We start from the raw sequence: 15121 nt of genomic DNA, 5'->3' as shown, positions 1-15121 counted from the left end.
TAACACAGACCTTGGGAAAACTGCAATTTGAAAGCTGGAAATACTAATAAAAAGCAAAAATTGTGCATATCCTGTCACAGGCTGAAACTGGTGTCACTGTTTCTTGTAAATACCCTGCAAAATAATATGAGTATTAGACTTGTCAAATCTTTGTGGATCCAAAGATGGCCAGACAAAACTGAAGCCTCTAGTCCTGGAGGTGACACCGCAGTGCCCAGCCTCTGCCTGCCATACCAGGCACTACCCTTACAGACACTGGAAACCGAGATCCATTATTATAAGTTTATGCTGATTTCTAACAGCTGATAAACTGACCCATGTTCAACACACACATAAACACACTGATATTCAAGCAGTTACATGCCTTCAAAATGTTTTACAAGTTCTCCACTACTTAAATTATGAAGAAAAGCCCATGATCGGTCACACAATTTAAGCACCTTGGACACATAAGAGAGGGCAGGCTAAGGACGGCAGGGACTCCTCGAAAGGCACTGACTGCTGCTCTGCAGCTTTCACACAACATGCCCAGTTGTCTGACACTGCAAGAGTCATGGTTCTGTTCACACAGGCCACATGGATGTGGAAGAACATGGTTTTCAGCCATCCCCATTTCCTGTAGTAAGAAGCCACCCAGTTAAATTAGGAGTGAGGAGGTTTAACAATAAACCATGCATTTTTTTCCGTATGGTTCATACTGTGCAATTTGTCACAGATTGTAGCAAAAGAAAACAGGAAAACCGTGTTCCAGAAAGGACTGCAAAATTGCTAGAAAATTGTTCCACTGCTGGCTATTAAGTAGGACAGGCCAGCATGCATTTTTGGCTAAGGAAATTCCAAAAGCTCTGACAGAATTTGGCAGTAAATAATAGGCAAAACAAAAAACCCCAAATATTTTCTACATACTCCTATCCTTGTCAGAGAAGAAGTTCTGTGATCATTCCCTTAGTCCAAGTCTGCTTAGTGGTTCTTACCTATTTAAGAAATAGGTAAGAAAAGTTGGCGCAGAGACTGGGATCAAACCATTCCAGAGGACAAAGAGGAAAATCATACCTTGACTCACGTAACAATCACTAAGACTAAAATTTAACTACTAATTACTGAAGCAAAACTTAATTTGCACAGTAAGAGTCAACGGTTGTTTCTTAAATGGTTTCATATTTTCGTAGTCTATTTCTTTATTCTTGGTCGTAGTGGATCTAATAACATTAAATTGCTGGGTCCGTAGTAATTCCATAATGGTCCAACATGACTAAAGTGTGTCAAAATCCTAAAGTCAATTCTTTGTCAGCTTGACCTAAGAACAAGATCCCATAAACACTGTATTCCTTGTGCTTCATTAGCCCAGAGTGCTATTTTATTTGTGATACGTAAACTTTTTAGAACAATGGCTAAACAGAAATACACCATTTTTTTTAATTATCTACCTTAAAAACAAAACAAAACAAAAAAATGCTGGTCACAACATACATAATCATGAAGACTTCCAACACAACAACATGTGGTATAAATGAAAAAACATATATTTTTCTCATAGGGGGGGTTCAGTTTGGGAAGGAGAGGTCTTAAATCATCATGACATTTTAATTTTAGCAGAAACATCAATTAAACCTTGCAAATAGATTTAAATTTACTCTGCTTAAAGACTGGTTTTTGCTTCTTTTTGGATGGGAAGCTAGCCTGTATTCAGACAAGAATTCAATTCACTGTATTTTTAATACATAAAGATAATAAAAATGAAAACAGTAACCGCATCAAATTTCCCCAAATTTGCTAGCACTGTATCTACTTGAGTGCCTGATACTTGAGTATCAACTTCTCAATTTCAAGCTTAAAGTTCTTTATGGACAGGAACTGTCTTCGGCTTCCTGAACAGAGGTGAACCAGCTGATCTCAGTTACAAAACTATCTTTATCATCTTCTTTATAGCAAGAATATTGAGTATAAGCAATACTAAGGTGTTTTCTCTGATGAAAGGATTCTTAAGGCTCACAAATACTGCTGATCTCCCTTACTTATCTTCACTTTTCCCATTTTTACACTACAAATTATAGGACAATCTATTTTGAGCAACTGGCATGACCCTAACTGAGCATACTGCACAAGAATAATGCAATGCTATTGATTGTGAAGGATACATGGAAGAAGCATGACAAGAAACTAGTTACTTTGACAGCCCAGCTAGCACTTGAACACAAAAATAACAAAGAAGCCCTGTTTTAAGTTGTTCACTTGTTTTCTCTTCCTTATTTTCTGGAAGGGTGCAATTCAACTAACTTTAATCTGAAAATGTAAACTGTCTAAGTTAGTTAAAAGAAACAGGCAACTTCAGAAGGAAATGACCTCTTCTATTTGAGACAAGTACTTCATGACAGGATGAATAATCCTATGCAGGTATTAGTTTCATATCAGAGAATAACCATAACACAGAGATGGACTAAATATGTCTACTTGACTATGCGAGGTGAAATGAAGAATGTTCTGGATAATCACCAGAGTATAGATTGTAGATTAGATACCCAGATGCAGCACTCAGAGCCCTGAAGTAGTTACAGCTGAATTGTTTCATCTCGCCGCCACAGTTCTCACACCTTCTGAGGACACAGGTACAGCAAATTTTTAATCTGGCTTGTTACACATGCTGAAGAAGAATCATGACAAGCAAGAAAACTGGCTACCCTATTACTACCCTCTTGAAGTTGTATCAGAAGAAGGAAAGTCAAACATCCTTATGGTAATCCTCTTTCTACTTGTGGTTAAGTAACTCACCACAACCGTGTTGAGACGCACAGAATAGAACAGCAATGTAATGAAATCAACTAAACCAATCAATATTTATGGTTGCTACATTCTAACCGAGTGTCATAGCCTACTACCTATGTTTGGTTTCTAAGTATATCAATCAGCTGAGTGAAGTTTCTGTTTGGTCTCCATTGCCACTGGGAACTCCAGCGGATATTTACCTAAGCTGTAAATCAAAATCCTACTCTTCATAGTGTATTAGGAAAGGAAGATAAAAATATTTAGAGGATGTGTTAAAGGCATTCAGATGTCTCTTCTTTTTATTATTCTCCAGCATGAACATTAACAGAGACACAATTCATACCAAGAAGAGGGCACTTTCCCTAAGAACCTGAAACACCATGTACTTATGCTCTATGGAGCAACAATTAAATATACATAGAAATTTGGCTTTGAGCCATACTACTGAGATACAAACCAAACACTTCATATTACTGTTATGTCAAAATGCAAAGATACAAATCCATGACAATCGATAATGTGTGTGCCTAAACAGAAATAACATTACGAAGCATTAGCTCCTATAGCATTGCCCATGACCATGCGCAATTACCAATATACAGTTTAAAAAAGCTTAGTCTGAATTTTGCACTTATACACCATAAATGAGGACAGAGAAACCCTACACACACTCTGCTTTTATTCACCACAAATGATAATTTTAGATCTGAAACTTTATTGTCTGACAAATATTTACAGAGTGAAAACATTTCCATTTTGCAACATATGCTAAAACACCACCAAAAAAATCTATCTTGATTTTCCATACCTTACTTCCCAGACCCAATAAAATGAAAGACCACAGTAAGCACAGTGTTTAGGGACTTGCCCCTTAGGACAGGCACATATTAATTACATATTCATTCTTTTTTTAGTGTAACACACTAATATAAATGACAGTTTTTGTGTTATTGAACACAGTTGCTAAGCAATAATCTTGAACACAATTGCTGTGAATTACAGACGAAAGCAATGCAAAAATTACATTCTTGTAATCTGGTAAACTGAATTAATATATTCTGTGCCTTGTATTTTTGCATAAAATCTACTGTCTGGTAATTTATTATTAATAAAAATAATTTTAATTCTATCAGCAGAGATAGAAACTGAGGTATTTTATATCCTACGTCTAATATGTGTGAAAGGAGAAAACTAGCATAGACAAATGCACAAATAATAAAGTTGGCATTGCTGAAAAAATATTTAAACACAAAGAGATAAAAATATCTTGCATATTACTTACTTGTAACTCCTCTGCTACAAGCCACAGATTTGAAGTTTATTCCACTGGTTGTCAGATATTTTCTTCTTTAAAAAAGAACTGTTTTTCAATTTTTTGGTCTCTCTTCCCAATAAACTGCAAAGATGCTACTTCAATGATTTCAAATACTCTGTCATATCATACTTCAGTTAAAAAGTGATGCATATATGACTAAATCAGGCTAAAATCATATGATGATACTGCCACCCAATACGGACTGTTGGGTACTTTGGCTTCCAGAAGTTAACTTAAATTCATAAGTATTTCACCATGCATAGTGATCATAGACATAAAGTTTCTGTTGAGGAATATACAAAATCCATTTTATTAAATCTTATTTCCAATGTGTTATTTATATTACTGAAGGATTTGACAGTGTCTTGAAGTGTTCCTTGAAAACTGTGGGAGTTAAGAAGAAAACTGTAAGGCAAGAATAATGGTGAGATGTTGCTGTTTCAAGATTTATCAGCACATGTGAAACATTGTTTACTGAAAGTATGAACACCAACTTCCCTGGCTCTAAACTGGCAGATGTCAGCCCAACACAACATGTATCAGTCAGAACATTCTCTTCAAGCATCTCCTACTTCAGAAAAGCCTTTTCTGGATGTATGAAATTAGCACATGAGTTCAGGAATGCCTTAAGTATTATAACTGACATCAGGTGGATCCAAAAGAATGCAAATGAGTCCTTTTTTAAATATCACGTTAGAGGAAGTGAATGTTAATCACTTAAAGCATACCTACTTTATCTCAGTTTTACTACATAACTTTCAAGATCAAGTGATTTGGGAGTAAAGAAAATCCTGATAAAGAACACAGTTGTGTGGATTTGTCCATTCGGCTCCTCAAAAATCTCCACCTCAGCAAGTCCAGTAATTTTTTAGAATTTTTTTTTTTCAGTCCAAGCAGTAGTATGTTAGCTAATACACTTGAAATGTATCTGTATACCATTTGCTCAAAATAATATAAAACAACTCATTGGAAATGCATTTGGATGATAATGAGTTATAGTAAACTGATTTTTTCCCACTTAAAAACACAGTAAAAGTCGAATTGTACAGCTATAATGTTAAAAAACTAATAAAACATCTCTATAGAAAGGCCCACTGCCATATTAATAGCAAGAAAATCTAGGGTTTTGGTAGAAAAAAGGTAGTGATGTTTGTAAGCGTATGCATATTGTGCTCTCTGCAACTGATGTGAAGGTCTCCAGCCTCCCAAATGCAACAGCATTTAAATGGGCAAACTTTTTTCTGCATTTTTGAGCAACAATAGCACAAGAGGGGCTATCTGATGTGCACTGTACACATCCATACTGCCAACTTAATTCACTAGTTTCATGCCGGATGTCTAGACTTCATCTTAGCCAAGCTGAGGACATGACAGCTGAAGGCTGAAGCTGGAGTATGAAGTGAATATAATAACTTCCTCAGTGGAAAAAACCACAGGTGGAACAATGTGTGTTACAGTTCTTATTCTACAGACAGTATAAACTTATGCCACAGCACTTATTCTGGGAATTAAAGCTCACTTTCTAGTACATATAATTAATAAGTATAATATCAAGTTTAAAGTCTCTTCATTAAAATTTCCAATAAAAGTCCCAATTATTTGAATACATAGAAGAAATTACACTCTTCAGAAGACTTTGTGGTTTTGTGTAGAAACAGGACTAGCTCATTGGAATCACTCATGGAATCTGAATAAATAAGCACTACCATTAATTTTGTGCTTAGTTACTGCATTCTTTTAACAAAGCTGCACCGTCAAATGTTTGCTGCAGGAGAATTCTTTCAGAATCATGCTGTTTTAATGTATGTTTTAATTTATACAAGATTGAAAAACTATTGAGAGATATTTTAACAACAACAACAATCATCTGTTTATTGTAATACAGCTCAGCAAGTCAGTAGGGAGGTTCTAACTTGGTACAGTGTATTGGTCAGAGCTATTTCTATCACTGCCTTTTCAAACAAGCTACAGTGGAGGAGGGATGCTGGTATGTAACCTTTATCAGCACATGAATTCGTAAGATAAGTGCCAGCATAGCCACATAAAAAGGTCACTACAGCATACAAGCATAAAAGAGACTGAGTACTGTTTATAACTATTTATAGCACCTGCCCTTCGTGTCCCTAATAGGCTTACAACTAGAGCTCCTTTAGTTCTTTCTTAAATTTTTTAAGAAATTGCCTCTGTTAACACTGCATCTATAAAATAGTCTTAAAGAAATGGCAGTAAGGTATGACACCTTTTCTCCACTTGATTTTCCAAAGTTAACAGAGTTGAATTTGTACTAACAAAAAAATCCAAAAATAAGTTTCCTAAGTCTCTGTAGACAAAATAAAAAGATACATAATTATAGATAGAAGATAAAGATACAAGATAAAAAGATATATAATTACAGAAAATTAATATAATTAATGTAATTGCATAGTGTGTGAAGACAGAAATTCAAAAATCAGAAATCATGAGGAACAGAGAGAGAATACGAATCAGATGGGAGAGAACTGTTAGTTTTACAACTTAGAAAAGCAAGCATCATTTTCCAAGTTGCATTAGGTCAGTGGGTCCAAGTTTATTACAGCATTTATTGTGGCTCCAGTCCAGACTGAACTCTATGGGAATCTTTCCATTGACTTCAATATGTTTTGGATCAGCAACTATGCTGTCATGTCTTAAATCATTTTTTCCAACTGGGAATAACCAAGTAGTACAGACTAGTCTGCCTGAAGTTTCAGAAGTTTTAATTACCTGGTTTTTTTATAACACCATTGTCTTATTTTATTTCTTAACAGCAATTAACGCTGCTGAAAATGTAGTATGGAAGGAATTTAGCTAAAATAACTTGTCAGTCAGAACAAAGAAGATAACCTAGGTTGCAAACAGAGTCTGTTACAAATACATACACCTAAAGTGGACCTAAAAGTTATAATTCACAGGAAAACCTGAATTCAGTCTAAAAAAAGGTGGTTGAGCTTAAAGAAAATACTGTGTAACAATTATTGAAAGCATTGTGCTGTCAAAACTGTCATCTCCCTCTTTCTCAAGTGGGAACAAGACTAACAACATCTGTTATAGTAGCTCTGGCAATCAGAAAGTCGTCAACAATACTCTGCCCTGTCTGTTTCAACAACTCAATAATTAGAATAAGAAATAGAGAAACAATCACTAAAAAACTAATTCAACTAAGCTAACCTATTTGTGAAGAAATAATGATGTATAGCATATGCCTACCAAAGTCTTACTGCATCATGTGTTTAGGGTTACTTGAACACCTTAAAATTTGCACATCTCACCTAACTATATTAGGTAATCTTATAAAAGATGTTACTCTTCCACACCATTCATTCATTTCACATTTTTCACTCAAACATGGTGGTTGTGGTGTTATTTCTCTCCTCATGAGTGATTCTCATGAGAATATACACAGGGCTAGAGGCATGAAAGGATATAACTAATGTGAAAGAAATGTTTTTGCAGCAGGTAAATAGAGGCAAAGTAGAATTTTTCAGACTTTCTTCCATTCTCAAAATATTTTCTTATTTATGTATCAATTTATGAAATGACAGTCAGTGATATAATACGTGTAAAGCTGTACTGAAGAAGAAAGTTCATTAGAATTAGCTACATTTACATTTTAATAATTATTTCCTACATTATTATTATGACAGGCTGCCAGGCATTTGTTCTGAGAACAAGATCTCTAAGGAACATTGTCAGTATACAGATAACACAGTTGCTACAGTTGCTAGTAGCTCTGTGTTTTGTGTCTGGTTTTTTCATTGTCTGTCTATGCAAAGAAAGACAAGAGAGGCAACGCTGAACACCAGACTATTTAACAAACCATCTTGCCTCAACATGTTGCACTCTAAGGGTTCCACTAAAGCCAATTTTTTTCATAGAGAAGAGTTCTGGGAAACTGTATAATAACAGAGAGGGGAAAATATTACATGGCTTACAGGAAAATAAATAAATAAATAAATAAATAAATTTGTAATGTATATTACCATATAACTTAGTCAAGAATTTTCTTTCCTTGGTTTCTGTTTCTATTAATCTCAGCATGGCCACAGATACAGTAGAATTACATTAGCTTTAGGTTTGCTCTCCAAATATACAGGGTTCCTGGCTATACAGTTTCTATGTTCTATTTTAAAGAATTCTGCTTTATGAAGAAAGATACAGCCACTTCTGCTGAGATTTCTATATCCTTACTGTACCTTGAACACATTTCAAAAATAATTCTGCCATACTACCCTAGCATAAAACACACATATTTCAGAGAATGCATTGATCTAGACTGGGCATTCCTGATGCATTTATACAATATCAACAGACAAACCAAGAGGACAGGTATAACAGCAGGAGTCAGGTCAGAAGCCAGAAGCCATTTTATGCTGCTATCACTGGCAGAAGCAAGGCCACATCTGAGATCTTGTGATGTGACCTAAATATTAAGGGCAAACTCTACCACTTCAAGTGTTCGCAGCTCTATTTCTGAAAAATATAGTTCCTGGAGAGTGAACATGAGCAGTTGCAAACGTTCAGATATCTTACTTGTGGCAGGACAGCATATGCTAGGCCTGGAAGACTGCTATAAATGCCCTGCCAGCTTCACCCACAAGCACTGACTGAAGAGTTCCCATCTGCATGATTGTAAACACAAGAAGTCAAACACAGCTTCCACAGAAACCAACCTCTGACAAAATTCTACCTACGTTAAAAAGGACAGTCAGGCTGAAATTAAGGTAAATAAATCTTGACTAATTCTATCATTTAGATAGTTGGCCTCTCAAAAAAATGTATTTATCAAAGCAGCCTGTCATCAGTAAGATAGATGACTAGCCATTAAACTACTCAAGTAACAGCATGGCCTATTTTTGCCATCATTAAAATGAGCTTGATTACTAGTTTTACTAAATACTATCTAAATTATTCTGTCCATGCTGTCAAACATTATTCTTACACAGAGTGGGTAGGATTGGGATGGCCTGGCTAACTTAAGTTCCAAATAGCACTATTGAGGGAAAATAATCACATCACTTGGAATTATTTACTTAAGCTTTACAACCTACTTTTTCCTCTTCATAAATTTGGGGATTAATAAGAGTAATAATATAGCAGCAAGTATGTCGTCCAGAAAATAACCGCACCTCTCAGAGGCTGAAGGCAATGGGAGTTCAGTTCAGCTGTGCTCTCCATCCTAAACAGTTGCCTCTTAGATGTCTCAAGATGCATTCATTTTGCAAGCATGCTCTTTTTATTTGCTAAGGCAAGAGGGATCATAAGATGGCTATTTTTATAAAGACCAACTTAGATATAGCCTAATTTATTAACACTAATGTGGCTGAACGGAAGAAATAAAGACTGTTTGCATGTGTGTTTGTATAGGTGGGGTATCCATGTAACCTGCTGAGCTGTCCTAGGGACACAGCTGCATCTGGCTAGTTAACTATACAGAGTCATACAGTTCAAGGCCTGTCTTGGGCTTAGGCGACCTATTTGGGCATCACAGGGAGGGCTCAGCAGACTTTAGCCCTTCTTTCCCAAATCAGTACCCTAACTATTAGGGTATGTCACCACAGAAGATCACACTGAACTGCACAGAAGAGGAGCAGAGAGGAGGCGCTTACTTGTTATACATCAAATACACATTGGAGGAACAACAGAAACAACAAAAGCAATAAATTACACAAGAGATCCCTCACAGCCCCCACATCCAGCTTACTTTCCATCAGATGAAAGTGAACTACCCTCTACTTGAACAGGGGAGCCCACGTATTCCATGGCTGAGGACAGCTTTCATTATACATAGCCCAAGCACACACTTTTAACACAGTTGCTGCACATAAATGCCCTTTGCTCCTTCTCCAAGCTCTAAATAGATGGGAGGCACCAGGTTTGCACATGCAGTCTGGTGCTACACCAGCAAAACAGGCAGACGAACAAGTATAACTAGGTGTCTTACATTTCCCACTGGATACCTTGAGGTAATTTCCTGATCAGCATGTAGACTTCCTCCTCTTCAAAGGAACTTCCACTGATTATAAATAAATCATACAGCGCCATCTGGCTTGCCATGTTAAGTTTGTGTAAATCTTTTGTAGTTGTTTATATATTGGAAGTCTTCCTCTATATTATTTTACGGTCATTTTAAAAGACTGCTTAGTGATTTTAATGTCTTAAATCTGCCACTTCATTTGTCTCTAAAGCAAAAGAGACTAAAGGGACTTAAGTGATGAGTTTACATTGCTGTTAGTAATGTCATATTGTGAAGTATTTATATTAACTTTAAATAAAAATATATTTCAGAGCCTTGGGTGATATGGTTTACTGCGAGGTGTCCCTGCCCATGGCAGGGGGGTTGGAACTAGATAATCTTGAGGTCCTTTCCAACCCATACTATTCTATTCTATGATTCTTTAGTAGTTATAGGTCAGATTTAACCAAAGCTTCTAGATCAGAAAGAGAGCTTTTAAAGTATCAAATACTTAGCATCCCGTAGGTCAGGAATGCCTTCTCCTTCCTGTTTTTCAGACTATGAAAAAAAAAAAAAAAAAAGAAAAACAAAAAACCACACAGTGACTAGATAACATTTTTTCTAAAAATGAAAAGAGACAAAACAAGGCTAGGGACAATAACAGAAGTCTTGTTATTATCTCAACATGTTTCTTATGGTGTACTAATTAACTATATACAAAATCCTACTGACCTGTGTTTCATGGGTTTTAATGAAAATTCACTTTCAGTTTTTCTTACATCTGAAGATACCATAGACTGTAAAAGGTTAATACATCTCAAAGTTATTTGAGGCAGAAAAAGAAGAAAAAATAAAGCCAAGTGAGGAATTATGTGTGTTCTTCACTTAAGCCAGCCAACTGGGAAGAAAGTCTCTTGGGAATGATTGCCCAGTGTTTTGCAGTCTACGCACAGTGTTTTATGAGATCTTGGTGAATACATTAAAAAAAATTAAAGAGCTTGGGAATTTTTCAGCTGGGAGTGTTGTTTCAATCTCCCAGTTATCACAACTCTCTACTGGATTTCAGTACCATATAACACATACTGCCTCCCTTTACATCCAATACCAGAAAAAAATCTGAATGTATAAAGCTGTATCTCCTTATCTTCCAATTTAAAATGTAATTCAGAATATAATTCATCTACAAGGCAGTGTTCCACCAACTGAGCTCCATTTACTGCTCTTTGCCTACAGAAGAATTACTGATGGTTTGAAGACGGCTGGCTCTCCCTCAACACTCAAAGCTTTCAGCTATTTCTACAGATATCTTGGATCCCCAGCTATTTCTACGGGTATCTTGGCTCTCCTGCTTCAAGCAAAGTCTGGTGGCCTTACAGAGCCAAACAAGGAAACGAGGAGGACAAAGTCTAGTTATCACATATAAAGAGGAGGAAAAATGAGCTGCCCTGATGAGTTGCCCAAACACCAATAGAGGAACAACGTCTTTGGAAACAAGCAAAACAAAAATGCATCAGCATGTTCCCCAGCTAAGCAAGAAGAACAGAGATACAGATAACATGGACAGTTGTAACAAGATGCCAGGAAGTAAAAGGCCAATAAAACTGGACAACGGGGTGGGGGGGGGGGTTGACAGGTTAAAAAATAAACTATCAATATCTAACTATACCATCCTGTCAATAGGAAAGAAGTCAATAATGAGGCAATCTTATAACATATACACAATTTCTTTCGATTCTCCTTCCCATCCCTACGGGAGCAGGGGGGAAGAAGAGGGGGAGTGAGTGAGCAGCTGCATTGTTCTGAGTTACTGGCTGGGCTTAAACCAAGACAGGTATATAATAACAATATAGTTAAGTATCTTTTCTTTTAAGGCATTTTTGACTTTAAAGCTTATTTCTTTTATTAAATCCAAATTTAAAGACAAGCTCCATAAAATAAAAAGCACTTTTACAAAAATGGACATATCAAACAATTCAAATCAACACGGATGAAACATGAAGTATAACATCCATTAACTAAATAAAAAAAAACCCAACAAAACCAATCAGTACACAAGGACATGACAGCAATTTAATCACTTACGGGCTCTCCCCGATGTCCTTCTAGGCCTGGAGATCCAGGGTCTCCGACTTCTCCCTTTGAAATAAAAGGGACTGTTAAATACAATATTAAAAAAACCCCTTTCATTTGCATAACAAAAATAATTATTTCAAATAGCAACTTATTATTTTTAATATAAGTAAAATGCAAAACCAATACACATGATCAAGGCTTAATCAACAAACATCTCTTAAAAACAGTTTCAAACACAGTAAGAAGTGTTGTCAATCTCATATTCTCTCATGCTGTGTCCAGACAGATCTCGAACAATTTGCAAAAAGAAATGAGAGACAATTGTCTTTTGAATCAGAGAGGCAACTACTGGTTGAAGAAGCACATAAAATAGTAATAAATTGCTATTTCTAATTGTTAGTAGAACTAATCGTCTGAAAACTATTCCAAAGCACTTCAGAACTCAGCAGTACCAGACATGATCAAATCTTTATGTCATTACTCAAAATATGCATGATACCAAAGATGTATGATACCAAAAATATCTTGAAAATTTGAAGAATACTTCTTGTAATAAAATAACATAAAACAAATGCAAATAAAAGATAATCTGTTAATAATTAACTTAAAATTACAAAAAATTGACTTGACGTAACAATGGGTAACATCTGGGTTTCGAGCCATGCTTTTTTTTCCACATTCTTTCCCAGAATGAATATTGTAAGAAAACAGGAAAGCTCCAGCAGAAATTTCCTTCAAAGACAGCCTGTTCGTTACTGCTTTGAATTTGATTACAGACCCCGTATGAAGCAATGTTTTATAGCAAGCAGATGTTGAAGTCAAGCTGACAAAATGTTTGAATAAAGAATATGGCTTTTGTTAACTATTGTATTATAAAATGAATAAAAACTAATGAGTATGTCATATTTTTGTACTGCAGTAATTAAGAAAATAGTCAAGAAAATATCTTTCAGTTTAAATGTGCATAGGTTCACACAACTAATATACTGAATTATCTGTAAATTCTTTACAAGCATAAAAACCATATCAAAATATTTTCCAAATTCATGCTTCATCAACATAATACTTCACTGTAAAGGGCCACCAGTGACAGTTAAAATTTTATGTTAAACAACTGCAACTATTGCCTGTCCATGTTATCAAATACCAGAGAGAGAAAAAAATCTAATGTCTACTATTTTCTACTTTCTATAACACCAGAGAAAGAATTTCTCCATGAACTTCACAGAGATATCTGTGTGTATTTTTATATATATTTATATATACTTTTTTTTTTTTTTTAAATAGGGTAGGATTCATTGAAAATAAATTCAGATGGATAACTAAGGTCCTATCACAACCAAGTCTAGTTAAGACAATTGATGGAAGCTTGTTTCAGCTGACCAGCCACCAGGAACTCAGTTTCATTGCCTGGACATAGACATTTGGTCACATTTGAGATATGTAAGGGTGTCTTGTGTGAGTCTTTGCTCCTACTCCAGAAAGGCGCTGGCCCTCCATAGGACTCACACTGTCAGCTCCCTTACAATGCTTTGGGCACTAATGCATCTCAAATGCACCAAATGCTTTTCTGTAGGCAACTAAACCAGTACCTACAAGTCTGCCTTCTTTGAGCTGAATTGCTTTCCAGACTCCACTGGCATTACTGGTTAGACCACCGTTAACGTTAGAGGCAACATCGGCAGCTACTACATCCATAGATATAAACATAGCAGAGTGTTTTAAAAATGTCTGTTAAATTGTCTGTCTGATGTATTTGCAAGTATCAGAGACAAATGCTTTTGCAGATATTTATTAATAATGACAATTTGTAGGCAGCTATTAATGGGATTTGAAGATAAAAATGAAATTAGTACAGGAGTATTTAAAACTAAACCAAGTAACAAATAAAGAAAAAGTCCTTGAGTATCATAGAAATAATCTGCTGTTGATTGCTGACGCCAACCAGAGAAATGAGCAATAAGAAAATATTTTTTTCTGTAATTAAGATTTACAACTTCTTTTACTAACATATCTTAAGGGTGTAAACTTCAGGGCAGTTAAAAAACAAAACAGTACACTAATTTGACATAAAATAAATTTATTCCATTACCTATTAGTACAGTGTCATTAGGCCTTCTAAAGAGAACAAATAGGAAATATTGAGTTTACCTATCATAAAAGTTAAGTTTTATATGGTCTTTTTAAAGGTTATTATTTTAGATGTATTCTCCTAAATAATAATTTTTTTAATTGCAGGATGCTTAGTTATACATTGAAGTTGAGCAATTTTTAGGATAACAGTGCTATAGCATTGTATGTAAGTAATAACTCCCCCCTTTAACTTCAAATTAAGATGCCTACATGTGCTTTTCTCTCTGAAGTTGTCTAGAGATACATTAGAGATCTAAGAACCTATTACAGCGAACAGGGGCTTGATCCAGTTACCTAATCACAAAAACCTGGTCCTATGTGAGCTGCTTTAAGGCAGCCAAGGCTTCTACATCTCGTTGGTAAGTGCCACCTACAGGAGACCTGTGTCTTCCTGAAATAGCACTTACAGGTCACCTGGGGTACCCAAAACCAGCAAATAGAACTGCAAACTTATGGGTTGATCTTACAAAAGTTGTAACAGGTAACAGTCTAACTTAAATACAAAAGGCACTGCACTTTGAAGAAAATACAAACATTAACATGAATCCAATCCTGAAGGTGTTTTACCCTAACTTTCACCCAGCTGCCTTAAAAGCAATAATAATATTTAGATTACTTCCTTATTAACTGTACACAACAGTTATGTTCTGCAGGGAATGCTTATATATAAATCTCACTAACAGATTCACAGAGTTAGAGAAACACAAACAGGGTAAGGGAGACAAAGTATAAACAATCTCTGATGATCATGAATAAACTTCTAATAAAACTTTGCTCCTGCTCACAAACCAACTGAAATCAATGAAGTCTGCCCATTGACTGCAGTAAATTTTGGCATTTCCCAGTAACACACATTATTTTAATTT

General features: G+C 35.5%; 1 protein-coding gene across 1 annotated transcript in view; it reads right to left on the bottom strand.

Moving 5' to 3' along the window:
- COL21A1 (collagen type XXI alpha 1 chain) overlaps positions 1-15121 on the bottom strand; it is a 107191-nt gene that overhangs the window by 35995 nt on the left and 56075 nt on the right. Inside the window, exon 18 of the mRNA XM_030490800.1 lies at positions 12132-12185. Within this exon, the coding sequence (XP_030346660.1) occupies positions 12132-12185 (54 nt within the window). The remainder of the gene's footprint in view (positions 1-12131; positions 12186-15121) is intronic.

The sequence above is a fragment of the Strigops habroptila genome, chromosome 6, assembly GCF_004027225.2.
Source record: "Strigops habroptila isolate Jane chromosome 6, bStrHab1.2.pri, whole genome shotgun sequence".
Lineage (NCBI taxonomy): Eukaryota > Metazoa > Chordata > Aves > Psittaciformes > Psittacidae > Strigops > Strigops habroptila.
The sequence above is the reverse complement of the archived record's forward strand: the minus strand, read 5'-3'. Positions and strand labels throughout refer to the sequence as shown.